The sequence below is a fragment of the Aphanomyces astaci genome (genome assembly GCF_000520075.1).
Source record: "Aphanomyces astaci strain APO3 unplaced genomic scaffold supercont1.3, whole genome shotgun sequence".
NCBI classification, from domain to species: Eukaryota; Oomycota; class Saprolegniomycetes; order Saprolegniales; family Verrucalvaceae; genus Aphanomyces; species Aphanomyces astaci.
Genome location: NW_009798266.1, coordinates 284821 through 312219, shown reverse-complemented (window position 1 = coordinate 312219; position 27399 = coordinate 284821). Strand labels below are relative to the sequence as shown.

At 51.2% G+C, this 27399-nt stretch overlaps 8 protein-coding genes across 9 annotated transcripts; 4 read left to right on the top strand and 4 right to left on the bottom strand.

The window, feature by feature from the left end:
* Positions 1 to 1325: 1325 nt before the first annotated feature.
* On the top strand, positions 1326 to 3011 carry H257_01695 (hypothetical protein; the record flags this gene model as incomplete). Its single annotated transcript, XM_009825016.1, has 1 exon — positions 1326 to 3011. The coding sequence occupies one exon, from the start codon at positions 1326 to 1328 to the stop codon at positions 3009 to 3011; it is 1686 nt and encodes a 561-aa protein (XP_009823318.1).
* A 1649-nt stretch (positions 3012 to 4660) lies between these two features.
* On the bottom strand, positions 4661 to 6454 carry H257_01694 (hypothetical protein). The gene is made up of 4 exons (XM_009825015.1): positions 6363 to 6454; positions 5943 to 6306; positions 5487 to 5883; positions 4661 to 5145 (listed from the first exon to the last, which is right to left on the bottom strand). The coding sequence occupies exons 1-4, from the start codon at positions 6389 to 6391 to the stop codon at positions 4712 to 4714; spliced, it is 1224 nt and encodes a 407-aa protein (XP_009823317.1). The 5' UTR covers positions 6392 to 6454; the 3' UTR covers positions 4661 to 4711.
* Positions 6455 to 6811: 357 nt separating this feature from the next.
* H257_01693 (hypothetical protein) lies at positions 6812 to 7412 on the top strand. The gene has a single exon (XM_009825014.1). It carries the CDS (start codon positions 6866 to 6868, stop codon positions 7289 to 7291), a length of 426 nt encoding a protein of 141 aa, XP_009823316.1. The 5' UTR covers positions 6812 to 6865; the 3' UTR covers positions 7292 to 7412.
* An 890-nt stretch (positions 7413 to 8302) lies between these two features.
* H257_01692 (hypothetical protein) lies at positions 8303 to 8870 on the bottom strand. Its single transcript, XM_009825013.1, has one exon. It carries the CDS (start codon positions 8740 to 8742, stop codon positions 8341 to 8343), a length of 402 nt encoding a protein of 133 aa, XP_009823315.1. The 5' UTR covers positions 8743 to 8870; the 3' UTR covers positions 8303 to 8340.
* A 34-nt stretch (positions 8871 to 8904) lies between these two features.
* On the top strand, positions 8905 to 10285 carry H257_01691 (hypothetical protein). The gene is made up of 4 exons (XM_009825012.1): positions 8905 to 9098; positions 9162 to 9282; positions 9336 to 9433; positions 9510 to 10285. Exons 1-4 carry the CDS (start codon positions 8919 to 8921, stop codon positions 10260 to 10262), a joined length of 1152 nt encoding a protein of 383 aa, XP_009823314.1. The 5' UTR covers positions 8905 to 8918; the 3' UTR covers positions 10263 to 10285.
* Positions 10286 to 10671: 386 nt separating this feature from the next.
* H257_01690 lies at positions 10672 to 12376 on the bottom strand. 2 transcript variants are annotated; one of them, XM_009825010.1, is made up of 6 exons: positions 11901 to 12376; positions 11670 to 11850; positions 11552 to 11616; positions 11372 to 11431; positions 11136 to 11324; positions 10672 to 11024 (listed from the first exon to the last, which is right to left on the bottom strand). In XM_009825010.1, exons 1-6 carry the CDS (start codon positions 12360 to 12362, stop codon positions 10833 to 10835), a joined length of 1149 nt encoding a protein of 382 aa, XP_009823312.1. In that variant the 5' UTR covers positions 12363 to 12376; the 3' UTR covers positions 10672 to 10832. The 2 variants fall into 2 exon arrangements, with proteins under 2 accessions (XP_009823312.1, XP_009823313.1); XM_009825011.1 differs by having other exon boundaries at positions 10672 to 11324.
* A 149-nt stretch (positions 12377 to 12525) lies between these two features.
* H257_01689 (hypothetical protein) lies at positions 12526 to 18748 on the bottom strand. The gene is made up of 6 exons (XM_009825009.1): positions 16481 to 18748; positions 16060 to 16183; positions 14040 to 15992; positions 13821 to 13964; positions 12975 to 13457; positions 12526 to 12911 (listed from the first exon to the last, which is right to left on the bottom strand). The coding sequence occupies exons 1-6, from the start codon at positions 18696 to 18698 to the stop codon at positions 12626 to 12628; spliced, it is 5208 nt and encodes a 1735-aa protein (XP_009823311.1). The 5' UTR covers positions 18699 to 18748; the 3' UTR covers positions 12526 to 12625.
* Positions 18749 to 19467: 719 nt separating this feature from the next.
* H257_01688 (hypothetical protein) lies at positions 19468 to 26745 on the top strand. The gene is made up of 22 exons (XM_009825008.1): positions 19468 to 20081; positions 20139 to 20365; positions 20420 to 20865; positions 20919 to 21309; positions 21360 to 21578; positions 21637 to 21863; positions 21913 to 22282; positions 22356 to 22437; positions 22492 to 22764; positions 22814 to 23083; positions 23141 to 23368; positions 23420 to 23793; positions 23848 to 24427; positions 24477 to 24630; positions 24690 to 24805; positions 24883 to 25161; positions 25214 to 25426; positions 25478 to 25651; positions 25712 to 25885; positions 25946 to 26062; positions 26105 to 26419; positions 26480 to 26745. Exons 1-22 carry the CDS (start codon positions 19503 to 19505, stop codon positions 26663 to 26665), a joined length of 5994 nt encoding a protein of 1997 aa, XP_009823310.1. The 5' UTR covers positions 19468 to 19502; the 3' UTR covers positions 26666 to 26745.
* The last annotated feature ends 654 nt before the right edge of the window (positions 26746 to 27399 follow it).

Here is a 27399-nt window from a genome sequence, read left to right as displayed (position 1 = left end):
GTATGCTCGGATCACCTCACCTCTTACTAGGGGTTAACTGCATCGCTAGTGGTTAGCGATAGCTAACCACTGAGATGCACTTAACCCCGGAAATTTAGCATCGTACGTACTCATCAGTGGTAGGAGGATGTGATAATTCCCTCATGGAAACAGTATGGTGGTGCACGTCAAACTTCAACAGGCCAAATCGAAGTGTGAAGGTTTTATTATTTAACGTACAATTAATGTAGTTAAACCCAAAAAACAAATACGTTAAAGACTGACAGTGGGAGGTTAAAGGTCCCCACTGCCTCCGGATATTATATACGGATAAGAGCCACGTACAAAAATCAAGATACATATCAGCGGCCACCTATGGCCAAATATCCAAGCGCCCATGTAAAATACCGCTAGGTTAAATATTTATTTCTGGACCAATACATCTCCAAATTTGAATCTGAGACGTAGAATTTCTTCACCACATTAAGATCTGTCGATTTTACGTCTCAATTTGCTGAAATCTTGAGTAATGACTATGAAATAGAAGTCAGAAAATATTCACGTGAAAAATTGGTAGTTTATAGATGATGTGCACCATATTTCGGGTGAAAACGATAATGGAACTGTTTTACAGTTAATGAGGGAATTATCTTTTTATGAGCGGGGGTAAAGGGGAGGTTACACGGTGAATGCGGGTGGATTACCCGGGTTTAACAACCGATGCGACTACGGATCGAGGCTATATCGCTTTTTGCATGTAATACTGTATGCAAAAATCTCAAACGGAAAACGTAGCCATGTAATACTGTATGGCTACGTTTTCTGTTTGAGATTCCTCGCCTGATTAATGATCACCATGCGTTAGAGCATGCTATTATCTAGAGTATTGATTTAAGGCAATTGGAAAAGAGTGCTGGCCAAAATGAATGGTTGTGCAACACGGTCAGTGTTTCGAGGGAATAATCATACTCGACACGCGCGACAACGCGCCACCGCGCAACAGAATCGTGAACCAAGGGGATGTGGTGGCCGCATGAACCAGCAACTCATTGCCGACAAGGACGTAGTGACGGCGCATATGGTCGTGGATCACCTGGTGACGGCGTCGATGCACTTGTAGGACGAGTTGGAACTGTTGCTGGTGGCGCACTTGAACCCAAGACCGTGGAATGAGCTGTTGTTTGTGAAGGCGCATATACTAGTACTGTATTGATTGGACAGATGGTGGATGTCGTCCACCATATGAAACAGTTCGTAAACGAAATTTCGCATTAGATATTACTCGGAGTAAAAAAATACAAACCGCGACTCTCAGCATTTTTAGAATTGCACGCGCTAGTACTCACATGCCAGACAAAGACAAATCACAGCGCATCCGCCAAGACTGGAACAAGAGTGTGCCTTGGGCATACCTGGACCCAGTTCACCAGAACATCCCACTGGCCACTCGCGACGCGCATCTCCGCCCGCCACCTCCACGCATCTCCAAAGGCCACGACATCTTCATCGGCATCTCTAACTACCGCGACATTCGTCGCTGTGGCTTCACGTTGTTCACAGCGTTCTCCCGAGCCAAGCATCCGGAGCGGGTCACCATTGGTGTCGTCGATCAAACCCAAGACGACGACACGACATGCCTCGAAGAGTACTGCAAACTGGCCGAAGCGTCGGTCTGGAAGGAGTGCAAATTCAAATCCCAAGTTCGAATCGACGCCCGGGATTCCCGGACATCGAAAGGCCCGACGCTGGCGAGATGGCAGCAACAGCAGCTGATTGAAAACGAGGAGTTCTGTCTCAACATTGACGCGCACAACCAGTTCCTGCCCAACTGGGACGCGGAAATCGTCGACGAGTGGCTGCGCACGGAGAATGAGATGGCCGTCTTGACCACGTACCCCATGGGCTACGACTTCATGGGCCCTGACCTGACCCACCAAAGCCACTACAGCTCCCACCTGTGCCGCTACCTGGACCGGGATTCTGCCTTCAACGTGCCTATCATTCGAGGCATGATCCTAATCGACAACAGCGAAGCCCCTCAAATGTCCACATTGTGGGGCGGTGGCTTGTCCTTCAGCAAGTGTCACGCCGAGCGCCGCGCCCCCTACGACAAGCACATGAACTGGGTGTTCTGGGGCGAGGAGTACCTCCGCAGCATGCAGCTTTGGACCCGCGGCTACGATTTCTACTCGCCATCTCGACATGGGCATGTGGTGTTTCACAACTGGTCGAATGACAAAGGCAGGATGAAGCGGTTCTGGGACAACGTAACTCAAGTCATGACGAAAGAGCAACATGACAATGAAGAACAACTCGCGTACAATCGACTGCGCATGGTGCTGACGTTGCCGTTTGACGGCCCAGTCGACGCCCACGAAATCGACAAGTACCACGGTGGAAAAGTGCGGTCGATCGAGCAATTTCTCCAGTTTTCAGGCATTTCCAACGTCGATTCAAAACTCGATGAGGCCCGATGCGAGCAACTCCACTGGGTGCCGTACGCCGTGCCAGAAATCATCGAAGAGTTTTTGTCTGGCTGGGTTATGCGTGATGGTCGGTCGAGTGAAAGCAATGCTCGAGTAAATGATAGGGCGATGGTGAATGAGACGTGGAGTCGAATGGAGAAGGAGCTGTTGCTTCGTGTGCAGCAGAAGCTGGATACGATGACGAAACCCAGGGCGGTGGTGAATGAGACGTGGCGTCGAATGGAGAAGGAACTGTTGCTTCGTGTGCAGCAGAAGCTGGATACAATGACGAAACCCAGGGCGGTGATGAACGAGACGTGGCGTCGAATGGAGAAGGAACTGTTGCTTCGTGTGCAGCAGAAGCTGGATACGATGACGAAACCCATTGCAGAAACGTCGCAACTGGTGCGGGCGATGCAGCATCAACTGAGTGAATGGAACCGACCCCACGAAGTCCTATGGCCGTTGGCGCTAGTGTGGCTGGGTCTGATTTCCGTATGGCTGGTGTACAAGGGCAGACGAGCGTCGTCGTACGCCACTGCGCCCACAACAAAGGCGTACCAATAGTTTCCTAGCTTAGATTCTATTGAATTAAATGGTTAGATGGCTATAATTCTATCGACGCATGAAGGGATTAGTTTTGTCATGTTTGCCATCTCAAGGGACTCAAAGTAACGTTAGAGGTACAACTTCTGTCCCAGTTACATACTACTGTACCTCTACCGGTAGTCGGAAACACTGCAAACCCGCCACAAGGGGAAAACTTGTGTATATATATTTTGAATCGGCAGATGTGAAAATACATGCTTACATTGTTAAGAAATATTCCGCAACCAGCCCGCGAGACAAAATAAAACGTGATTTGGCATGAGTTTGTGCTTGATTTTTTCGTTTCGAATAGTATGTACTTGAAAGAGACTTCGTCGTAGAATGCAGCTTACTCGTCTCCCAGGACCGGGATTTCAATTTTAAAAAGTGCTGCTGCATGAAGCCGAAAGGGCGGGCACTCTTCTGATTATTTAATCGGCTTGAATATACTTCAGCTTAGCGTTCATTTACTTCGATTCCACTTAACAGTAAGTCAAGGCAAAATAGGAGGGACGGTTTATCATGCACGGTTTAAGCTTAACTGTAAAGATGTATGCTGTTTTTGCTTATTTTTTTGTGATTTCATTTTTCTAGTGATTCGATTGGCTACTCCAAACCTCAAGCAATTCCATTGGCCAATTTGAGAATTTGAGTGCACCTTAAACTGTATAAACTGGCCATCTACGTTAGTAGGTACTATTAATACTAGTAGATAGAGTATTAATAACGTAAACAATCAATTTAAGACGCATCTGAGGAAGGCGGCTGGGGAGGACTTCCAAAGCTCCCCGCTTCGACCTCTGAAACTTGGAGATTGTAGCTGAATTAATGGGAAACAACCTCATATCAATTATATTGGGTTTCGATGTACTTTCAATGACTAAATCAACAAAAATTTGATCTCATTTTAACAATCAATTTAGGACTCATATTTTTTTAGGTATACCTCTTTGCTCTTTGCATATAAATTGTGTGGTTAGGTTATTTCGCGTCGTTTCATTGGCTCAAGGAAATTTCATGTCTTTTCATTGGTTTATCTTAAATTGATTGAAGCTCTTAAATTGGTTTTTACGTTACTACGTACAGTACCCGCCAGTACCAGTTTATCAAGCTGTTTTCTGTTACTGGTGCAGTACAAGTTACTCCGGAGTACATTTATTTTTATCCGGAACACTGAGATATACTTCAACCAAGATGTTTTATCTAACTGTAAATCGAAGGAGATTTTCAAGCTGTAAAGTGGTCAGTTCGCAAGTATTTGGACGGCTTACAGCTTACGCTTACTGTTAACTGTAAAGCGGGGGCATTTTGTTACGCTGGGTAACTTTACAGTTAGTCATGCGCCACCAAGCTTAGAAAAGTATCTAAAGGTTGTAAACTACGTAGTAATGTAGTAATTGCCCAATTTATCAATTAGTTTTTCTATATATCACTCGATCCCCCGTTGAATTGGCAATTAATTCCTTTTTTTTAGTCCACTCTGTATTCTACCGAGAACACATCTGGAATACACAAGTACATGCTTGTGTTATCCGTGGGATTTGTGGACGGAGGTAATGGTGACGTTGAATCGAATGGCATGTAATTTACATACATAGGGCATGCAGTCTGCCACAACACATCAACGAAGCACACGAACTTTTTAAACATGGGAAGATCGATGTTATCGTCTAACGCATCTAATGACTCTTTGCGTACTCCTTGTTCAGGGCGCCGGCAATGACCAAGTGCTGAATCTCTGACGTGCCTTCGTAGATTTCTGTAATGCGCGCGTCGCGGTAGTGTCTCTCCGCCGGCATGTCCGACACATACCCCATGCCCCCGAGGATTTGAATCGCTTGGTGCGAGTTGTACGTGGCCACTTCGGACGCCTTGAGCTTGGCCATGGCCGCTTCCTTGGAGAACTCGACGCCCGCGTCCTTGAGTTCGCACGCGCGCCACGTCAGCAGTCGCGCCGCGTCGAGCTCCATCGCCATGCGGGCGAGTTTGGTCTGAATGATCGGGTTCTTGGCCAGTGGTTGGCCAAACGTTTTGCGGTCGTGGGCGTAGGCGATCGCACAATCCAACGACGCCTGCGCAATCCCCAGAGCTTGCGATGCAATTCCAATGCGCCCTACATCACAAAAAGTTCAAGTTGCATCTATAGATGAGCACTGGATATATAACGTGATCAAAAATTTACTCTAAAATGCAATTTAGCAAAAGTAGCTGTTAGCTGTTCAAGCACCTACTACTAATATTTATTAAATGATATGTATTTATTTTGTTTGGATGATGAAACTTGACCAACCACAGGATTCCAACAACGATAAAAACCAATATTCCAAAACATAGATATATATCTTCAAAATACAAGATCCAAAAATACTGTATGTTCAATCGCATTTGAACTAACTGTAGCATATATATATATAATACTCCTCATCGATACACACTCATAAACACAATGCATACCGCCATCCAACGTAGTCATGGCGATCTTGAACCCTTCGCCTTCCTTGCCGAGCAAATTCGCATGCGGAATTTCCACATTTTCCAGAATCAACTGCGCCGTGGACGACGCGCGGATGCCGAGCTTGTCCTCCTTCTTGCCCAATGCGATGAGCTTCATGTCGACGAGAAAGGCACTGATCCCTTTGTGGCCTTTGGATTTGTCCGTTGTGGCAAAGATGATGGCCTGGTCGGCTTCGTGTGCGTTGGTGATCCACATCTTGGTGCCATTGAGAATGTACGACGAGTCCGACTTGCGGGCGGTCGTGGCGGCGGCGCCAGCGTCGCTCCCATTTCCAGGCTCGCTGAGCCCAAAGCAGCCTAGCTTTTCACCTGACGCAAACGGGGCCAAGTGCGTGGCCTAGGGTGGTCGTGGTGAGATGGATATATATATTGTTGACGAAGAATCATGATGTCGACCTTTTGTTCCTCGGTGGCATACTTGTCGACCGGTGCGCAGTACAACGAGTTGTTCACCGACATGATGACCCCCGTGGAAGCACATCCACGACTGATTTCTTCCATTGCGATTGCATACGCAAGGTAGTCCAACCCGGTGCCACCATGGGTATCCGACACGAACACGCCCATCAAGCCCATATCCGCCATGGCTTTCACGGCAGCGGCGGGGTACTCATGGTCGCGATCCCATTTCCCAGCATTGGGTGCCAACTCTTTGTCGGCGAATGAACGCACGCTCTCGCGCAGCATTTGATGTTCCTCCGACAACTGCGAGTACGACAGCGCACTCATGTGACGGAGTGGTGGCCCTTGCTTGGACGCACTACATCAGAACAGCATGATGAGACGGACACGCCATGAGAACATACGACGTCGTACTGGATGGCAAGACGACGGATGGCGAGCATTGGGGTCTGTCTGTGCTAGGGAGATGGGAAGTTCCTCGCCCAACGGGTTGGATTGCCTTGTTGACTCAACGCACACATGCACAAAAATCTTCCGGATAAACACGGTGAAATCCACCAATCACAGCTGGGCATTCCTAATTCAACGTGCATGAGAGTATTACAGTAGTACCTAGCGTGACAGCTAAACATGCGAACTCGCTTGATCATCACGCCCTCGATCCTCGCGCCTTTGGTGGACCCTCGGCTTGAATCTAGGCTGTGCTTTGGGCTGCTGTCGTAGACCCCTATGAGCTGCACCAACGCCTCAGCGATAGGATTCTGGTGTTACCAAGTTCCGGAGTTTCTCTCAAAGGTATAAATGTTCAGAGGTTATTTTAGTCAAGATATTTGCCTAGTTCGAAGGGCACAGTGCAAAGATCTATTTTGACAAGTCTAGGGAACCTTCATTCTTTCACAAACGACTGCCTCTGAACGATGCATGTTACCACCGCACTTGTCCTCGCGCTCGCGACCTTTAGCCACACTGTGACCTGTACTGAACGCGGAAATCCCAAACTGTCGCCCGAGCTTCAACTCGCGTTCGAAACCATTTCATACGTGGACATCGTTGTCGACATGGAAGCTCCGACTGAGCAGGTCGAGGCCATTCCTGGGGAAGCAACGCAATCGTTTGTGCACAAGTTGCAAGCATTCACCGAAGCTCAACAAAAGCCAGTGAAAGACCTCCTCGCGTTGCATCGGACCCTGTTCCGCGGAACACCCACGTTTTTCTGGATCACAAATTCCATCGCCATCCCCCAAGCGTCGCCAGACTTGGTGTCGGAACTCGCAGTCGTCGACGGCGTAAAGACCATCCGCGTCCCAGACACCGCGCACATCGAAGGGGGTGGCATTGATTAAAAAGGTCGTCTCATGTTGTACTGTACTGTGACGATCTGTATCAATATATATGGCATGCATATTGCCATGGTAACGTTATATGCGGTAGTTCGACGACTTCCCCATACTAGTGACGTTTGGCACCAGTTGATTTCATACTCGAACGTTAACGTGTTCGATCATCACGCCTTGGGTTGTTGACCCTCGCTTGGATATCTATCAGTGCATATAACGTTAAGCTCTGCTTTAAGCCGATGGACTCCAACGAAACTCTCACGGGGTACCACAAGCGGGAGACATTTCTAATTTTGGGAGTTTACGTTATTGGACCAAGCAACGAAACTTGGTCAGACAACGCATTGGGCGAGGTATCATCGCCCTTGTTTTCGTGCTCGCGACTTGCACCTGTGACCTCTTCTGGAAGTCCCAACGTGTCGACACCCGAGCTACAACTCGCGTTTGAAACCAATCCATACGTGAACATCGTCGTCGACATGGAGGTGTCGACCGATCACGACGTGGCTATTCCTCCGGAGACGATTGCAAACATTCCCCGAAGCCCTAGAAAAGCCAGTGAAAAGCCTACTTGATTTGCGTCCGACCCTGTTCCGCGCAACACCCTCCGTCTTCGAGATTGCAAATACCATCGACGCCCCCCCAGCGTGGGCTGGATTGGCGTCGACAATGGCAGCGTGGAGAGCAACCACGCACCAGAACTTGTGCACATTTAACATGATGCACGTTCAGCGACCAGGGCACCACCCCGGTAATATACACTTTTGGCTTGGTAACATTACAATGTTATCGTTGCCCATCGGGATTGTAACTCTGTAAATATCATTTTAACATTAGGATGGTGGGCTATAAACCTCAAATCGCCGATTTATTGTAGATACACCCGATTGGCCAGCACAAAGCGATACAGTACCCCGTACTATTAATAGTAAACACGTACAGTTTGGCTCAATAAGAAACGGATGCCTAAACGACCGACACTCATGAAGAATGTATGTTTTACCAGTGTTTTCGCCATGCTTCGTGTCAACACAAAGCGAATGTGGGCGTCTCAGTTAGCCGTCGTCGCGTTCGTGCACTTCGTCATTTGCGCCGCCACCACGAACGACTGCCCCGCTCCGTCGACCATGAGCTCCAAGATTGCCCCCGAGTTGCAACAAGCCTTTTCTACGCAAGATCACGTCAACCTCATGGTGGAATTTGAGCGATCCACGACCGAAGTCGACGCCGTCCCGGGCGATCGCACGCAGTACATGCAAAACCTCCAAGCGTTCTCTGCGGCGCAGCAGCAGCCAGTGAAGGACCTGTTGGCCCTTCACCCGGACGAGTTCATTGGCGAAGCTCAGTACTTTTGGATTGATTCCAAGGTGCATATCCCCCAAGCCACTGCCGTGCTGGCTATGGAACTGGCGTCGGTGCCCACCGTGAAAGCCATTCGTGGCGAAGTGATCGCCCATATCATGCCCATGGGGGGCGACCTGGAGCTATAAACTGCAACTTAGCACAATGTATCTAGAAAACCAGTTGTCAGTTTGATTGCCCCCTTGCTAACGACATAAAACTGGCGAGGCAGTTACTTGTTGGACTCGAGGGGTTTCGCATACATTTTCACCATTTTGGCGGCATCAATTCAATGCCCAAACATCAGTCGTTGACTACCGGGGGTGGCACCACCACCGCCCACCAGAAACTGCATGCGCTATACCAAGGCGTGCTCCAAACGTCGCCTATCCTGACGATCTTGGCAGCAGGGATTACGTGGCCAAAGGTTATGGAGCTCATGACTGTCAAGCATTTTACCATGGGCCACACGGTACTCCATGTCATTAAACGCCGAATGCATGCATTCATTGTCATGGTCCGATTGTAAACACAGGTGTGGAGGGCGGGTCAAGTGCCAACAGACATGGGGTTTGTGCTGGAAGGGCAATTTGAACTGCAAACAGTCGACGACAACAACGCCAGTGGAAGTGCCATTACAAAAGTGTGCCCCAGAGGTACAGTATAGCTTGTCGCGCGACGAATCAATGGCTCACCGACGATGTTGTAGGTTCGTGCATTGCAGGACACGCCACGGTTACCCACACACCCCTCAACGCCTCCGTCGTGGCCACCAAGTACAAGTCTACGCTTATGACGCTTTCAAGGGTACCATCGAACTGCTCAACTGCTATATTTTGCCACCACCGTTCTCCATCACCAAAAACCACTGTACGTACCGTAGAGTAAATTCGCGACGGTTTTGCATCAACTGGAGGCGAGTCGAGCCGAGCAATTGCAACATGCCCTCCTGACCGCGTACCAAGAGGAGATGCGCGCACTGTACCCACCTACGGCGGTCACTCCGTTGACGAATCCGAGACTACCCCCTGCGCCAGTGGTGGCAGTGTCCCCTCAACCGCCTCCCACGACCGTTCCAGTCGAGTACGAAAGCTCCAGTGGGACGCTTGTGCTGCACGAACCTATTCGTAGCCGCCGAGGGTCGCTCAAGCCCCGCCTTCATCCGATCTGTGTCCAAGCCAGGGCCAACATGGTTCGTCGACTGGAGCAGCTCCACATTCCTGAACAGTATCAACCTGGCGACTCGACAACGTTAGTCCGAAAGCCATTTGGTCACCACAATGCCGGCACAGTGACCAAGGAGAAGCCCATGGGGAGGCTGTTGCGACCCCTGGACAAGCAAAGAGACCCGCACATTATACATGCCGAGCGAGAATTTGCCTGTGGATCATCATCGCCGTCCAATCTCTACGATTCGTCGCTGACGTTGATGCAGTCCACCCCGAACATACCGCAGCAGACAGGCCATCATCGACCCCTGCCCCCCGTGAACAAGCCCCACATTAGAATAGACCAGCTTAGCGTTCAACAGCACACGACCGCGTTAGGACCGGTCATCCCCCCAACTTCCATGCCCCCGCTTATGAATCCCCTTCAACGACAATGCACAGTCCCAAGCCCTCAATCTCCCGCGTAACAGAGGAGCAATCTAATACAGCTACGTCTTATTTACGCATTCAACTAGGGCATAATGTAGCCGTTAAACTGTCTAGACAGGACAAATCAACTTGTCGACAAACTTTGGGGTATTCGTCAACGAAGATGAAACTTATCATGCCTATATGGTGTCAAATTGGACATATTCCACGGGTACTTTCACCCCGCAAACATGTTTTGTCCATCCAAACTCGATGAGCACACATCCATGCAGTGTATTTTCTGGGATACTACTATATAAATGCCCGTCGCTATGTACTAGTACCCCTAAACACACAGCTACGACCGAGTGTGGCCCAAATTAGCTCTAGTAATGTTCCTACGTACAGTAGTAGTTCATTGAGAAAGAAATGCTCTATGGCGACTGAGAACAGTAGAACAACTCCATGCAGTGGTTTCGCTTGTATTTTTATGTAGTCAAGCGCACGTACTGTATTGTATGGTTTGCGTACAAATCGTATCGATCAAAAATGTCCTTAGACCTACCGATAACACACTGTCTCCTGCCTCTCCGAGGTTGCAGCCAGTACGGAAGGTCAACACGACGACTTTAGCCATACAACTTGGCCGGCACGTCGAGGCGACCGTTCGAGTTGTGACCCCAGCATTGCACCCGACCAGTGCGGGACAATATCCCACATCCATGGTCCCACCCGAGCGTGAGCTCGTCGAACGCGACCCCCTTCGGGACGTTGGTCACGCCTTCAGTCATGCCCCAGCACACCACCGTCTTGTCGCCGGCCTAGAAGATGGGGGTCGGTAGTACCACGTCGACTACTTGTTCGAGGAAGCCACCAGTACAATCCAAACAAAGAGTACCATCCACCATGGCCACCGTGAGAGAGCTACTCACTTGAATCCCACATGCCGAGAGCCGGCTGGTGCTTACAAGCGCAAACGATACGTCTGGTGGGCTGCCTTGCTTTCGATGGTTGTCGCCCCAACATCTCACAGCGTTGGCCACGGTAACCCCACAGGAGAAGTCACCTGGGGCTGCCGACACTTGGAGGAATTTCACGTCTCTCGGGGCTGCGCTTTGGCCCTTCATGAGTTACGTCAACGATTGACCTGGCAGGTGGAAGGACGTACGAGACGATTCGCACCCCAGCAGGACACGGTGCCGTCCGTCGCCAAGGCACACGAATGACCCTAACCGACCACCCAACCATGAGAGTGTGTGTTTGCAACACGTGTTTGGCAATGAACGAGGAAATTTGCACTGTAACGCATTCACATATACTCAAGCTACAAAGTTTGTTGAGGGTTTACCTTGCCGCAGCTCACTTGAACGAACCGACCTTGAGGAACACTCAGCTGGCCATCGTAGTCGGCACCTACTCTCATGACTTGTGACAAGAGGAACGCAGCAAGGTAGGTAGGTATCTACCCCAACAAGACAGTGTTCCATCCTTGAGTACCCCGCACGAGTGAAAATCCCCGCAGCTGACCTGTACAAACAACCCCGCGGGACTTTGGGCGTGGTTGGCGTCGCCCCAGCACTCGACGGTTTCGTCCAACGTGACGCCGCACGTGTGGAAGCGGCCACTGCTCACTTGGATAAACTCGACCTGATGCGTTTGCAATCAGGCGACGATTTTTTTCAAGGGTAGGTACGTACGTCTGGAGGAGAAGACTGGCCAAACGTGTTGTCCCCCCAGCAAACCACCTTGCCGCCAAAGTCCACGGTTGACACGGAGTGAATGGCACACGAGTGTTCAATGCCTGCCGACACCGTCGTGTCGTCTATGTCCAAGTGCGCAATCACTGCAACACCGCCACTTGGAGACGCCGCTGTGGCTTCTGCAGGTGCTGGGTCAGCAGGATCGTTTATGGAAGACACAGGATCCTCGTCGTTGATTGGGTTGACCACCAAGTCAATCGTCGTTGCATCAGCGTCGACGAATGGTGCTACATCGTCGTCGTCGTCGACACCAACCCACTGTTCAACATCATTCTGTGCGTCGTCACGTAGACTTCCGATCGCGTTGGATGTGTCGGCTGTGTCAAGTTTTGCCTCTTCCGCATGTACAGCCAGCGCCACCGTGAGCAATGGGCCAACGACAAGCCAGAAGCGCCCCATTTTCGTATCTTGTGTGCAGGCGCGTACGTTTATTGGCTCGTGCATTTTTATCCGGACGAGTGAAATTGGGGGAAAATGATTCTTATGACAGTGTACTCCGAGTAACTACTGTATTTCTTTTTATATCCACCCTTCAAAGTATAAAAAAATATACCTTCAAACATACCGGTAAGAAATCACGTACTGTTAATGTTACTACTGAAGTACAAGTTGGTCTGCGCGTTATTCACGAAGGCACTTATTCGTGTTTACACTGCTGCTGCCTATTCCACCAACAACTGGGCCACGTGCTTGTAGTAGTAAAACGACCTGTCGTTGGATTCCGAACAGCCAGATGAAGCGGCGGCACTGCGTCCACGCCGCTTTCTCGTCGCGACCAAGCTACCGCGGAACGTCTTTTGAATCTTCAGCGCCGCGCGATACCTGTCAATGTAATGGCGTGTGGACAACTCGATGACTTTTTCGCTGATCGTGAGCCCTTCGCACGGCACCGTGCGTTGGGTCAAGATCAACAGCAGGTCTTTGAACCGAATCATCTTGTCTTCGTATCTACAATCCGCCCATATTATTATCTTCCATTCGATCGTCTAACTCCAGGATCATCGTGTTTACCTGTCGCCTCGAAGCAAATGCCGCCGGTGTGTGAGCTCGTCCAGCCGCGCCATCACTTCCACGTACATGGCCATGCCGTCCACGTCCATAAAGCGCTTGTCCGGCGGGTCCGTCGCATCTCGCCCCGAGTTCAACCCCAGCGGCGGACTCAACTCCTTGAGAAACCGCCCCAACTTGCGACGTGACATGTACCCCAGCGCCTGCACGTCGTAATGCGACCACGTCGCTCGGAATGCTTGCAGGTGGTTCATGTTGAACCCCACTTTGTTGAGCGAATCGCTTTCCGACAGCATCGCAGATGTGCTGACGTACGTGTCGAGCACGACTGCGACGAAGAAGTTTTGGAGGATCAAAAACACTAGCACAAAGTACGAGTAGTAAAAGATCGTCGACAGGCCCTTGGACCCGCAGTCGGATTTTTCCGTCCCGATGCGGTACACGCAGTTGGGCGGCGCCACGCTGCACGCGCGGTACGCGTCCGACCTACACATGCCGCAATATAGTTGAATATTTGTTTTAATAGTGTTTTCAAAGGTATATATATATATGTACTAACTAGTAAGCACAAGTATTTTCACAATCACAACGTTACTTGTCAAATCCGTTCCAATAATAATATGGACTTGCCAGTAGAATCGAATGAACGAGGCAAAATGTATTTTAGAAGGATCGAGCCAATGAAATTACACTATGGAAAAATTTGAACCAATCTTCGTCTAGAGTAACGAAATCTTCAAATATGTATACCCGTTAGCTTCAAATCTGACACAAATCGAGTCGTGAATCAGGTGGCAAGTCCATATTTTTTGCAAAATGGGGAATATTAACCATCCCTCGTTGTCGTACCAGTCTTCGCCCGCGGCAAACTTGATAAACGCCGCAAACGCTCGGGGAAACGTCGAAAAGTTGAGATTCCCGTCCAGCCCCACGCCCCACTTTGTGAGCGAAAACAGCTGCATGCCCAAATTCGCATAGATAAACATGACATAGCTACCACAAGTGCATATATATCCTAGTTAGTCCTGCAAAACACAAACATACGAAAAAAGGTATACATATTAATACCCCAAGAGCAACGTGAGCTTGACCATGGCGCGCGTGGACTCTAGAATCGTCTGGAAGAGGGAGCTCAGTCCCCGAAAGTTTGGAAACGGCTCCAACACAAGCGTCAAGTGGTTAAAATCGAACGCGCGCAGCACGCCGAGCACGAGCACACTCGAGGACGACGTCATGTGGGGCCCCATGAGCATGCAAATGACCAGACACGCGTTCAGCCCTTCCGACGACCACCCCCGTGTGAGGAATTCCCGAATGCCCATCGACATGACAGTCAAAGCGGCTTCGGAACCGTACACGACTGTGAAAAAGTGGTGCGCCAGCCATATTTTGGGCGAGTTAGCGTCCGACAAGGCCAAGATCGTCACGTGCGTCAAGACAGCAATCGACGACAGCGCCTTGAACGTCGGGTGTTTGACGACGGCGTAAAGGACCTTCATACTGGTCGTGCTGGGCGCGGGGTACTGCGGGTGAAGCGCCGCGATGCGGCGCTTGTTGCGCAGCCACACGAGCTGGCGGTTGGACAGCAAGATCGTGCCGTTGTGTGCGCGGAAGTTGTTGACAATCACGCCAGCAAACACGCGGAGCATGTAGAACCGACTGAGAAACACAAACGCAACAAAGAAGAACGCAAAGTACTTGGACGCGTCTTGGCGGGGCTGAATGCCTTCGCCCACAATGTCCATGGCCGTGTACATGACCCCGATCCACGCCTTCTTGGACACGACGCTAAATAGTGTGCCGAGGGCGCCGCCAAACGAATCAAAGTGCATGCCCTTCACATGGCCCCATACCCGCGGCATGAGGGTGTTGGTCACAGGATGCACAAACACTCCGACGCAGTCAGCGTACGTGACGATCCCGGCCGACGACGACACATCGTTGCAGCTTTCGAATTTCCCCGCAAATAGTTGCTGCCCGAGCAGGGCAAACACAACAAATCCAAAGCACGTGATGACGACGCACCACAAGACCTGATGCAGCGACGACATGAGCGCGTTCATGATCACGCTAAAGCTCTTCATGCCACGGATCACGCGAACAGGACCAAACGCGCGGCCCAGGTGAAAGTACTCGGTCAGGTCCGAATGCGGAATCAGAAGCAGCAACATGCACGCGAGCAACACGACAACGTTCATCTGATTCCACGGGTCGTTCAAGTACGCGTGGGGCGTGAACGCAAACCCCTTGCCCACGATCTTGATGGTAAACTCAAACAACAGCACGAGCATAAATAGCCACTCGATCAGGTTTGTAAACTGCTGGATCGTGTTGCTATACAGTGGACTCTGCAGCGTGATCAGCGCACTGCGAATGACAATGCACACCCAAATAAACGTCTCCGTCTTGGACTCGAGCTCGGTGCAGGTCTTCCGGATGTCGCTGTCGGCGCCAAACACAAACAGGGACACGTCGTTGTACAGCCACGACCCTTGGCTGACGTGGGAAGTAGAGGGAGGAGAAGGGGGGGGGTCGCTCGGCGTGGTGGCGGACGATGGGCTGTCGAGGCCCACTGGTTCGTACGGGTTCAGTATCGCAGTGGCTTTGCGCAACATACTTGACGTAAACGGAAGCACGGAGCTCCCCGTTTTGGGCTTGCCGGTCGGTCGTGGCAAGATGCTCGTCCAATTCGACGACTGTTTCTGTCGGGGCGACGACGATGTTGACGGGGATGTGACGGTGTGTGCTTGCACCACCTTGGGTTTCCCAATTGGCGACGACGACAGTTGCGGCAACGTCACGTGCATGATCTCGGCGGGAAACACTTTGACGAATTCGTGCACGAACGCCCCTTCGTCCGTCGCAGGGTACGCGGCCATTGCTTGGTCCAGCGATTGCTTGAATTGCTCGCACAATTGCTTGCGTTTCTCGTCTTCAGTCACACTGAACTTTTTGAGCAAAATCACAATCATAAAGTTCAACGTAATGTACACCGAAAACACCGTGTAGCTCAAAAAGTACCTAACCACCACCCCGCCATGAGTACAATCGGCATTGTAGTAGGTAGTGTTTTCGTTGTTGTGCTTACGCGGTCGCGATGGCGCCACTGGTGGTGTGCAGCGCATCGTAAAAGATGCCCCACGTGCCGTGTCCGCTCGAGATCTTGAACAGCGTCAGCATCGAGTCGCCAAACGTATCAAAATGCGTCCGCCCTACCTCCCACAAAACAATCAGATATCCCGAATCAGGTTGGCGGCATCCCTCCGACACGTCCAATCCGAATGAGATGTTACAATTAGGAATCAAATGTCGTTAAGAACCAGATATCATTTTTAGAATCAGAGGTCACATTTAGACTCATATGTCATTTAGAATCAGGTACCATATTTAGAATCGGATATCACATTTGGAATCAGATATTTCACAAGGGATCCAACACCGCTAGCATCAGACAACGGTCCATCCAGTACAAACCACCACGACACATTCCACGACAGACATACACGTACCAGGAGGAAACTTGCCGCCGTAGAGGTTCATGCCAAGGATGGCAAACACAACGTTGCCGAGCAACATGAACAACACCAAGTCAAACAGCGACGCCAAGCTGCTCAAGATAGCTTCGACGATCTTGAGCAGTGGGTTCTGGGTGTGCAGCATGCGAAACGGTCGCAGGAACCGAAACATGCGAAAGATGAACGCCACACGCTCTTGCGCGGGCGCGTACACGCTTCTGGACTTGGCCACAAAGTTCAAGAGCGCACCGCACACAATCACAAAGTCGAACCGGTTCCACGGGTCTTGCAGAAACGGCCACAGCCCGTGGTCGGCCAAGAGGCGCCCAAACACTTCGGCCGAAAAGATCAACGTGAACGAGTGGTCCACCAGCACAACCCGGTCTTCGTACCAGTCTGGCGGGTCATGGGTCGACGTTTGCTCCATCGTCAGCAGCAGCGCATTCAGTAGCACGACAAAGTTGACAATCAACTCGAACGTAGCACTTCGACACATGAACTCGAGCCACCGGACGACGCGGCCGTCGCTGGGAAAGATAAAGAACACCATCACAGCATTCTCGTTAACCACGCGGACGGACCGAGGCGTCGGCGGCGAGTCATCGCCGAGCGCCGACGACGACGTGCCAAAGCTGCCGGTGCTGCGGTCGTCCGCCGTGGAGGTGGTGGTAGATGACATGTTGTTGCCGTCTTGGGTCGACAAACTGTGGGTCTGATGCGACGTGGCGTCCAAGAAGCCCTTGACGGCGTGCACGACGCGCTTGGTGGCGTACTGGACGAGGTTGGGGACGTGGGTGGTCGCGGGGGGCAGTTGGGGGCGCCGTTTGAGTTTATAAATGTTCATTTTGAGCTGCAGTTCGGATTTGTACGCCGACGGGTGCTTGACGGCTACGGACGTGAAGCAGTTGCGCACGATCGCAATAAACAAGCTCGGAATCATAAATGACACGAAAATGATGAGCGCGAGAAAGTAGAGCACGCTGAACGACGACTTGGTCTGCACCGTCGCGTCGAACGACGATCCAAAGCCCGCCCGCGACGATATCATAAACACCGTCAAGAAGGACGCCTCGAACGAGTGGAATCCTGTGTACCCACCGTTGGGACTGAGCATGGGATGGCACTGGTGGCCCACGAGGCAGATGGAGTCGTCCCCGGGGCGACAATACGTGGTCGGGATCACTTCCATCACGGACCCGTCGACGCCTTCGACTGCGCAGCGATACGTCAGCGCCTCGCTGAACAAGTACATGCCCAACACGGTGAAGAGGAACAAAAAGTACCCAAAGCAACTCAGGGCGTTCACGACCATGGGCAACGTCTTGAGAAACGTGTCGAAGAACTCGGACAAGCCCTTGAAGAAACGGAGCGACCGCAGCGCCCGGAAGCTTCGGAACGCGCTCATGTTCCATGCGGAAAACGTTGGGATGCACGCCAGCCATGTGGTGGAAATGATGAGAAAGTCGGCAATGTCCCAGTTGTCGTGGAACAGCGGCCGGATGCCCTCGACCGCGATCACCTTGATGACTTGTTCGGCGGTGAAGATGATTGCAAACACCGTGTCCAGCGCGTACATGGTCGTGAGAAACGACTTGTCGGGTTCGACGGGCGACTCCATGGACATGGTGACGATGTTGATGACAATGCACGCCAGGATGACGTGGCCAAACGTCGGGTGCGAGTACAACCGTTGGCACAACATAGACCGACCGACGGGTAAGGGTACGGCCGCGGCGTCGACGGTCTCGGACGGAATATGCTTGGCGTGGGTAAGATACAAGAGCGCTTCTTCGCACAGAAGCGGCGACTTGAATTCAATGTCAAACGAGTGCGTGGCGGTGGTAGTGGTGGTGGAAGGGGCGTCATCGTCTGTTGTGGTGGTTGTGGACACGGTGTACATGAGGGATATGCACTTGTCGTCGCTGGCCATGAGCTCCAGCGGTTTGATGTACTTGGACGTGCGAAGAAACGTCGTCGTCTGCCGACCAGGTCGCACGCTCGTCACGGAAGAGACAAACACGATGGCTTCTTTGTCCTGAAAGAACGGAAACAGCTCCTTGGATCTCCAACGAAGGATCTCGTTGTTTAGCGAGAGGATGCCACGGAGCGGCTCACCACGCGGCGGATGGTACGTGACAGCCACCCCTGACGACAGGATCATACCAAACGTCGAGGACGCACGGTCTCGTGCCGACGTTGGCGTCGACTCCATGTGGTTGGGTCGTTCTCGGCAAGTTGGTGGTTTCCCGACGGCTCAACTTAGATATCTCAAATGGCAGTTACAGTTTTCGTGATCATGATTGGCTGACAGCGTCCTTGAGTAACCGACGACAAGCAAGGCTGGAAAAAGATACAGAATCTCCTACAATGTACTGTACCTGTGCCATCGACAGCGCAGGTGAGCGTAGTGCTTGATGGCCTATCAGCTAATACGACCTGCCTACGGGCTGCGCACAATACACGTTAATGTTATATGTTACCTTACAGTTAATTGGAACTGTACAGGTGTTAAAGTGTATAGCGAATGAGCAAGACGCAAAAATCATAAATTAGTGCGCAGCTTGCGCCAAATTTGCCTTGATTAGGTACAACACGTAATGGCAACGTTTTGAACTTGGTGTGGGGAATTCCCTGTACAGTACTACGGTAAACCACAGTGAACAAACACTAGTAACCGCTGCCGTTAAACTAGGAAAGTTGGGATTGCAGAAATTGTTAACGACAGTGTGTGGTGCCTTATCAATTGAGCCATAACCATCGACGAAAGCAGTATCAACTCGATTGCCCAACGCCCCTCTCGCCAACCACGACAACCTCCATACAAACATCCTCGCCATAGTGCCCCAGCTGTGGCGTGCCGTTGCGTTGTACTCCTTCATCCCCGAGTCCAATGTTAACGTTACGAAAAATTGGGGTATCATCACACTTTATTGTTTGACGAGCTCGCCGGTTACTCAATATTGTTGGCAGTTACATGTATTTCAAAACTCAGTGTTTACTCGGTGGAAAGTAGTCGATGGCCAAACAATCGCCCCCGCCGACGGTACTTCGGGGCTGGGTGTGGACGCAACATGCACTATGGCGTGAAGATGTCAAGTGCAATGTACGCATGGTTGACACGGTTTTCTTTGACCCCCAAACGAACCGGCCGTCGCGGTGGCTGTTTGCGTCGAAACACGGCGTCATTTCCAAAAAGAAGGATGACCATTTGGCCCTAGAGAGCATTCGCGACCGGTTCCTTCGTCTTAGTGTGCACCCACGCAACCCTCAAAAGTTTGTCGCACACTGCCTCTATCGCAATGGAAACCGCAAACTAGTGAATGCCGCCCAATTTGACGACATCATCAGTGCTTTGGGGTCACCTCGAGGAGGGGCCAAGCCCCCGTGCATGCTCGGTTTGCAAAGCTTCGTCGTTCCCCAAGGGGACCCCCCGCTGACTCTTGTGGCGACATTCAAGGACGGTCAATGCGTTGTATCAGCCATCCTTCAAGACTCTAGCGATTCTATCGACAACACAGTCGTGTCCCCACGATTGCGCAAAGAAGTTGAGCATGCCACGCTGGAAATCGTTCAGTTCCTCCAAGCCACCGCTCATGTACGTTGCTTTTGTGGAGTATAATCCCAAGTTTTTCACAAAGGGCATGGTTACTAGATTGTCGTGGCCAAACTTACGGCAGAGTTTGTCGTCGACGACGAACACGCCCTGTGGCTCGTGCATATTCCAAACACCGCTATCCATAGTGAAGTGGGGTCTGACGACAGCATGTCACAGCAAATGCTGCAGCAGACGCAGTCGCTGCCAACTTTAAAGCTGACCACCGACGGTGGACCAAAATGCCGGGGCGACTTCTGTGCCGTCCCGGTCAATGCCTTGCCAGGGTAACATCAAATATCTGTATATTCCATTCGACCTAACAATGGGAACGTGGATAGACTGTTCCCTCTGTCTCCCCCCTCGCCAGCCTTGTTGGACGATACCCGCGAGCGTTTCAAACTCGGCAACCACCACATCCTCCTGGGTCGCATGGGAATGAAATACATGCAAGTGCGCCCAAGTGACGACTTGGCAACGGAGTGGGCTGCCGTGGACTCGAGCCAACGGTCGGAATTGGGTCGAACAAACCCGGGCAACTTTTACAAACTAGTGCACGTGTGTCCGAACTGCAATCGCACGTACACTCACATCCAAGCGTTGCGCGAGACGCAATTCCAACACCTAAACCTTGACACCCTCGACGATGACCGGCATCACGACGTGGTGGGAGGAGAACAACAACGGCCCTCATCAACCAAGAAGAATAGCAAAGCCATCGCGAAGAAGACCAAATTCAAAGGCGGGCCGCCCTTACTTGGCCCCAACAACAATTTTAAACCCTCTGGTATTTTATTGACAATCCCTTAATGACATGTGAGTCATCCTAGTGTACTCTAGACGAGTTGATGCGGTTCATGGGCGTGCCCCCCCAAGATACGTCTCCAGCAGCCCCAAGCTTAGACCTCGTTCAAGACCAACAACACGAAGCAGAGTTTCTCGCCGAATTGGCAAAGCACTCCACTCCACAAACTCAGCTGCGTCATTCGTTGCCTCCGGAAGCTGAGGACGACAGCTCGATGCCGCTCCCAGCAATCATAGCCAAGCCATCGCAACGTAGGAGCACCAAGAAAGCTCCCTCGAAAAGGGACAAAAGCGAAGCCAGCAACAACAACAACCAGCCCGTATTAGCGCAATTCGAACACGAGTGGAATCAAATGGATCACGCGAATCGGTCGTTGATGCAGGAAAACCAGGCCTTGCGGGACAAACTACAGCAATTGGACAGCCAGTACGTAGCTTTGAATCAAGACTTTGGTTTCAAAATATTGTTTACGGTAGAATGGCCACAGACTCGCGACGATGGCAGCAAGAGCTCAGCACTGCGTTGGAGTCCAACAGTGTTCTGGAGAAGCAGTCGAAACAAGTAGGAAAGCGCATGGCGAGCATGCAAAAAGAGTTTGCCGATGCTGTCGCGGAGAAAGATGAGTTGCTTCGACGGCAACTGGTCGATGCCGAACATAAATTTAACCAGCAATTGCTCGAAAGATTGGCCACCTCGTAACACACTCCCCCCTGTCCTTAGATGAATGAACGGCTGAAATGGAATCTCTTGTAGAGGAAATGGAGTCGCACCTGAAAAAGCGTCAAACAAAAATGGTGGTGGTGGTGATCAGCTGAGTTTGATCGAAACGATTGAACAGCTCTCAGCACAACTGGACAACGAACAGCGAGAGCATGAGCAAGACGCGTACAAAGTGCAAGCGCAGCACCAACAAGACCTCGCCCGGGTCTACGATCGCCACAAAATGGAAACCGAAGCGCTGCGTATTTCGATGCGCCAAGGTAACCATATCTATATCATGGCAACATGCTATAAAGAGCTCAAACATAGGGGTGGATGCAATGGAGGAGCTGAAAACGCAATTGTTTGCGTGTCAGAACCAGCTCCAAGTGGCCCAAAGCCAAACCAAGCAGGTCAAGGCGACCTTACACGACGTCCAACATCAAAAGATTGAATTGGAAGAGCAAATGGCGAACCTGGAGAAGAAACTTCAGACAGTTACATCAAGCGAAGCCAAGGCGGCGACACCGTCGGACTCGTCGGTGGAAAAACTGCAGCACAAGATTGACTACCTCAAAGCCCAACTAGCGTCCGAAATCCGATGCAAAGAAGAGCTTGGGTCGAACGTGGCCACGTTAACTGTCAACATTGACGCGCTCAAGAAGGACCGGAAAAAACTACTGGCCGACGCCGATGAAAGGTAACCAAAGGCTGTCACCACGCGAATCTCACTGGTGTTTTCGGTGGAATAATGTGACCAATATTGCGATTAGCCATCGCAAGATGCTCGAGCGGGTCGAAGAACGCCATCGTCAAGAGCTTGAGATGGTCAATTCACAAAACGCTTCGTTGCAAGTAACGTGAACGCAAAGAAATGCCAAAGTGGCGTTGACGACATATATTGCGTAGGGCAAACTCGTGCAATTGCAAGCCAACGTGACGGATTTGGTGGGCGACTTGTCCACAGCGCGCAATAAAGAAGACAACGCCAAGCTGACGACGGAAAAGTTAGCCCTGGAAGGGGTCCGGCTGCACACTCGGATAGCTGAATTGGAGCTCCAGAACGAAGAGCTGCAAGAAAGCGTGAACGGCACCAAGAGCTCCATGGACGATGCGGCCCGCGCCAACCTCGAAGCAACTTTGCGGCGCCTAACACATGAGCGGCAGTACCTGAAAAACCAAGTGCGTTGTTCGAGTCCATATACAATTGGCAGTCTCATTCAGTGGGTAGATGGATGGCGAATGTCGGTCCAAGGAAGAGGCGGAAGCCAAGTGCAAAGACCTGCAAGCTCAATTATTGACCGTTCAAACGGAATGGAAACAAGAAGTCGCCGCCTTGAAACTCGCGACCAAGGAACGCGAGGCGGCGCTGCAAGGGCAACTGGCCAAAACCGAGGAGAGCGCGCTGGTAGTGCACGGGGAACTGACCAGTACCAAGCACCAGCTAAACGAAACCAAGCTGGCTCTGTTCAAGACTCGGGAACAAGGCCACAGCGACCAAGTACTTTCATTCTCGACTCCATGTATCCATATGTATTCTCATCAAATATGGGAATAGACGGCGCTCGAGTCGTGTCGAGCAGACTTGACACACATGAAAGCCATGCTTATTACCGCGAAAGAAGAACTGGTTAAAGAGCGCGAACGGGGCCGAGTGGCCAGCGACCGCCAAACAAAGTCCGTGGCCTCGATCAAATCGTCGTTGATCCAAGTCGAAGCCGACAAAGCTCAAGCGATCGCAGCTTTGCAAACCGAGATACAGGCAGCCTTGGCACAACTCGCCACGGTAAATCCTAGATTCAACTGGAGAGTATTTACAACAACTATGATATGGTAGTCCCATGCAACGGTTGGACGGCTGGAACAAGCGAGTATTGTCCAGGCCAGGCATCACGCGCGGGCACTGGCATTGCTTCGTGTCGCGAGCTCGACATCGACACGGGAATCCCTGCGACTGCAGCGTCAGTGGTGGCAATGGGTCGTACACTGCCAGACGTTACGTACCTTGCACCAACAGGGCGTCAAGATGGCCGACACCCTCAAAACGCGAGAGGCCGTATGGTATCAACGTCTTGAGGCTACGTGCAGTGACTTAAACACAAAAAGTCAAGCCGACAAGACCGCGGCAATGGCAGAATTGAATGAACTTCACACTGTCGCTCTGGCTAATATACGGACCCATTTGGAGCAGCAACGCGTCGATGCCGTGAGGTTTGTTATTGGCAAGATATTGTTCACACCTCAAAGCACATTTGTATCGTGTAGCATGATGGAGAGTCAGCTGCGAACAGAGCACGACGATGCCGTTCGGGTAATGACAGCCCAACACGGCGACGAAATCGATCGATTAGAAGCGCAACATGCACACACTATCCAGTTACTGCAAGAAGCCGCCCACGCTAACGACTTGCGGTCCGAAGCCGCACTTGCAGACGCCCAACGTGCGTCGGAACAGCGCGAGAGACAGCTGCGCACCGACAGCACAAACGAGTTGACTCAAACCATGCGCGACATGGAGGTGGCGAACCTAAGCGAACTCCAACGCATGCGCAACGAAGCCCAAGCGAACATGCGACAGGTTCAAGACAGGCATGCGGACGAGCTGGCGGACGTTGCGGCGAAGGCGGGAGCTGAACTCCGTGACAGACTTTGTCAAGCTACGGAGCGCCAACACATGATTGCAAACGAGCGCGACAGTGTCTGGGTCGCGCAATGTCGACAGCATGTGCAAACTCAAAGCAATGAGCTAGCTGCTTCGCACCGTGAAGCCATGTACGTACTGACGTCGCAACACGCGCAAGAAGTGGCCGATGTAGCCCAACATTGGACCACACGCCTGGGCGATGTAAGTGACCAGTTGAAAATACAAGTTCGATGGCCATGAGTCTTCGTAGGAGCGGACGGCGCATGCAGCTGCCCTTCAAGAGCTACGACAAGTGCTGGAGGGCAAAGTGGCCGCAGAAGTCGAATCCTGTCGTCGCGATATGCTCGAGCAAAAGGGAACGGCAGTAATGACCACGACGGCCAAGTGGCAGCGGGCATTGGCAGGTTCGAATCATTTTTGCTTTCGACACTGTCCACGCTAACCAAGTGTACACATGATGCAGACACGAACGCACGACTTGAAGTGGAAAAAAAGGTGGCGTACGATAAAGGAGTTGCCGACCGCGAAGCCGAGTGGCAGCGAGCTGCACTGCTCATCAAAGCGGCTCAAAAGGAAGAGGTATGTGTGTGAAAATGTTGTTGTTTTCAAATATCTTAATGATAATCATTATATATATTCAACCCACGGCAATGCAGATGGCTTTGTTGGAGTGCGATTCCAAGGAAGCGCTGAAAGTGTGCGAGGAAAAGTTTCAGCTGGCGCTGGCAACCAAGACAGCGCAGTTGCAACAAGCTTGCGACAACGCGATCGCGGCACACAAGAAAACTGCGCAAGAGGCGCTGGACGAAGCAGTGGCGTCTACTCGCGACGCAGTCGAGCGAACGACAGCAAAAGCTGTGGAGGATGAGTGGCGGGAAAAGCTGCTAGCGCAAAAAGTAGCCCTCGAAGAAGCCTTGCAGCAAGCCTGCAACGAGGTACTTATTAGTATGCCCATGAACCTTTGATACGAGCGAGTGTGGTGATTAGGTGGAAGCACGGGTGTTGCAAACCAGTGTGGAGCAGCATCACGTGGCTTTAAAGCAGTGGGAAGAGGCCAAGGCGGCTGAATTGGCCAAAGTGCAGTCGACATTGCGAGGACAATTTGCACAGCAAACTCACGACAGTGAGATGGCGCTTCGACGGGAGAAGGAGATTGCTGTGCAAGCCGTCAACGACCAATGGGCTATGAAACTGGATGCGGTAAGATGGATTGAAGTGACTTGCACTACATGATTGGCTGACAATAAGTAGGAGCTGGAGGTCCAACGAAATGAGGCCCAAGTGCAGTTACAAGCAGAAATCCACGCCTGTGCCGAATCCGCAGCCAAACAACATGAAGAACAGATGGCATTGGTACAAGAAGAGAGTGAAAAGTTGATCGAAAAGGTGGAATCGGCAATGCTGCAGTTGAAAAAGCAAAAGGAGGTGGGGGATACTCGTTGTTTTGGTATATATGGTGCCTGTCTTCTGATACAGCACCTATAGTCGACAGAGCAAGAGCTGACAAGTGTACAGCAAGCCTTGGAAGAGGCCGAAGACGCATCGTTTGACCTCCAAGAGGAGTTGGCCACGGTCAAGAAGCAGCATGTGTTTCGTCATGTCATGTTGGTGCATTCTGGCATGCGAAAGCTGCAGCATTTGGAAGACGAAGTCGACTCAGTATGGAAATACGTCGCTAAGCATTGAAATAGGAGTAGTGTTGACTGACCCGTATTGTAGAAAGACTTGGAGAAGCGAACCCAAGTGGCGGAATGGCAACAAAAACTGGAGGCCACCACAAAAGCCATGAACGAACGATTAGATAATGCACAGGCTGCCAGCGGCAAACTCGAACAAGTAGGTTGGATGTGACGTCAAGAAATTGACGACATTCGGTAGGTGTATGGCAACGTGTACGACACGCTGGTGAATTACAAGCGAGACCAACTGGTGGCTCACCGAAGCGCGAGCAACGTCGTGACCAGCGAGCTCAGCGTCCTACAGGCCCAAATTGCCGAAGTCGTCAAGACGAAATCTGAGGGCGAAGATGAAGTTCAAAAGGCTCTGGCTGAGTTAGGGTCTCTTGAAGAAGAAATTGGCGCTATTCAGCTGATGAAGGATGGACATGTGAACCAGGCCCAAGTGGCTCGCAAACGTCGAATGCACCAGGAAATGGAAGCCATGCTGGAGGGCATTGAAACCAAGCGAACGAGGGTACGATAGCATGTTCAATGCGTTGCCATGTATATCTTTCACACATTTTTATTGCTCTAGGTGCGGACGATTGAGACCAAACAGCAGGAACTGCAAAGCCTGCACAAGCAAAAGGAAGACGAGATGAAAGGCCTGGAGAGGCAACTCGTGCAAATCCTTGTGGAACAGCAAAAACAATTGCTCACCCTCGTGACTAGTGTCAAGACTACTAGCAGCAGCGATCGAAGTAGTAGCGTTCCAGCATAACACGAAATTTCAACCAACCACGGGGATTCCATGTAGTAGCGCCAGTACATCTTAATGATTAGTGCAGTCTGTCGTTTGCGTGGGTCCATATTACCATTCTGTGATATATATTATGAATAAATCCGATTCCTCTGCCAACACACGGTAATTCTCCACCACTTTGCCCCTGGCTAGGCAAAGACAGGATCGGTCGACACTAGAATTATGTATCCTTTGGGACTCGAATTTCTTTCACGCGCATGTTGTGACGATACCGGTATGTCCCCTTCGTAGCAAGTGGAATCCTGTGGGTCGTCAAAGTTTGTGGTAACGTTATCTAAAACTCACAGTGGAATGTGTACAATTCTTGATTCATACAGTGTAAATTGTTAGTCGTTGTGCCTCTCTTTGCCAGACGACATCTTCGACAAATGAACGGCTCAATGCCGCCATCGTTGCCACGAGAGTAGGCGTCATTTCGACTCGGGGGGGTCGATGGTGGAGGACAATGAAAAACAACACCTTCATCATCGCGGGATTGCTAGTGTAGTGGTCCCTCATGGGGTTGCCATACGCAGTGTTGACATACTACAGGTATATCGACTACAAACTCAGCAAATCGGTCGCCCCCTGCCCTTTCAATGTGCCCCCACGTCCCGTCCGATGCCGACCCCAAGCACCAAAGAATGAACTCCTTTCTTCGACGAAGCCCCTTCGGTGCATGTGTCCATCGTCATCAATTCTGGGACTGTTCT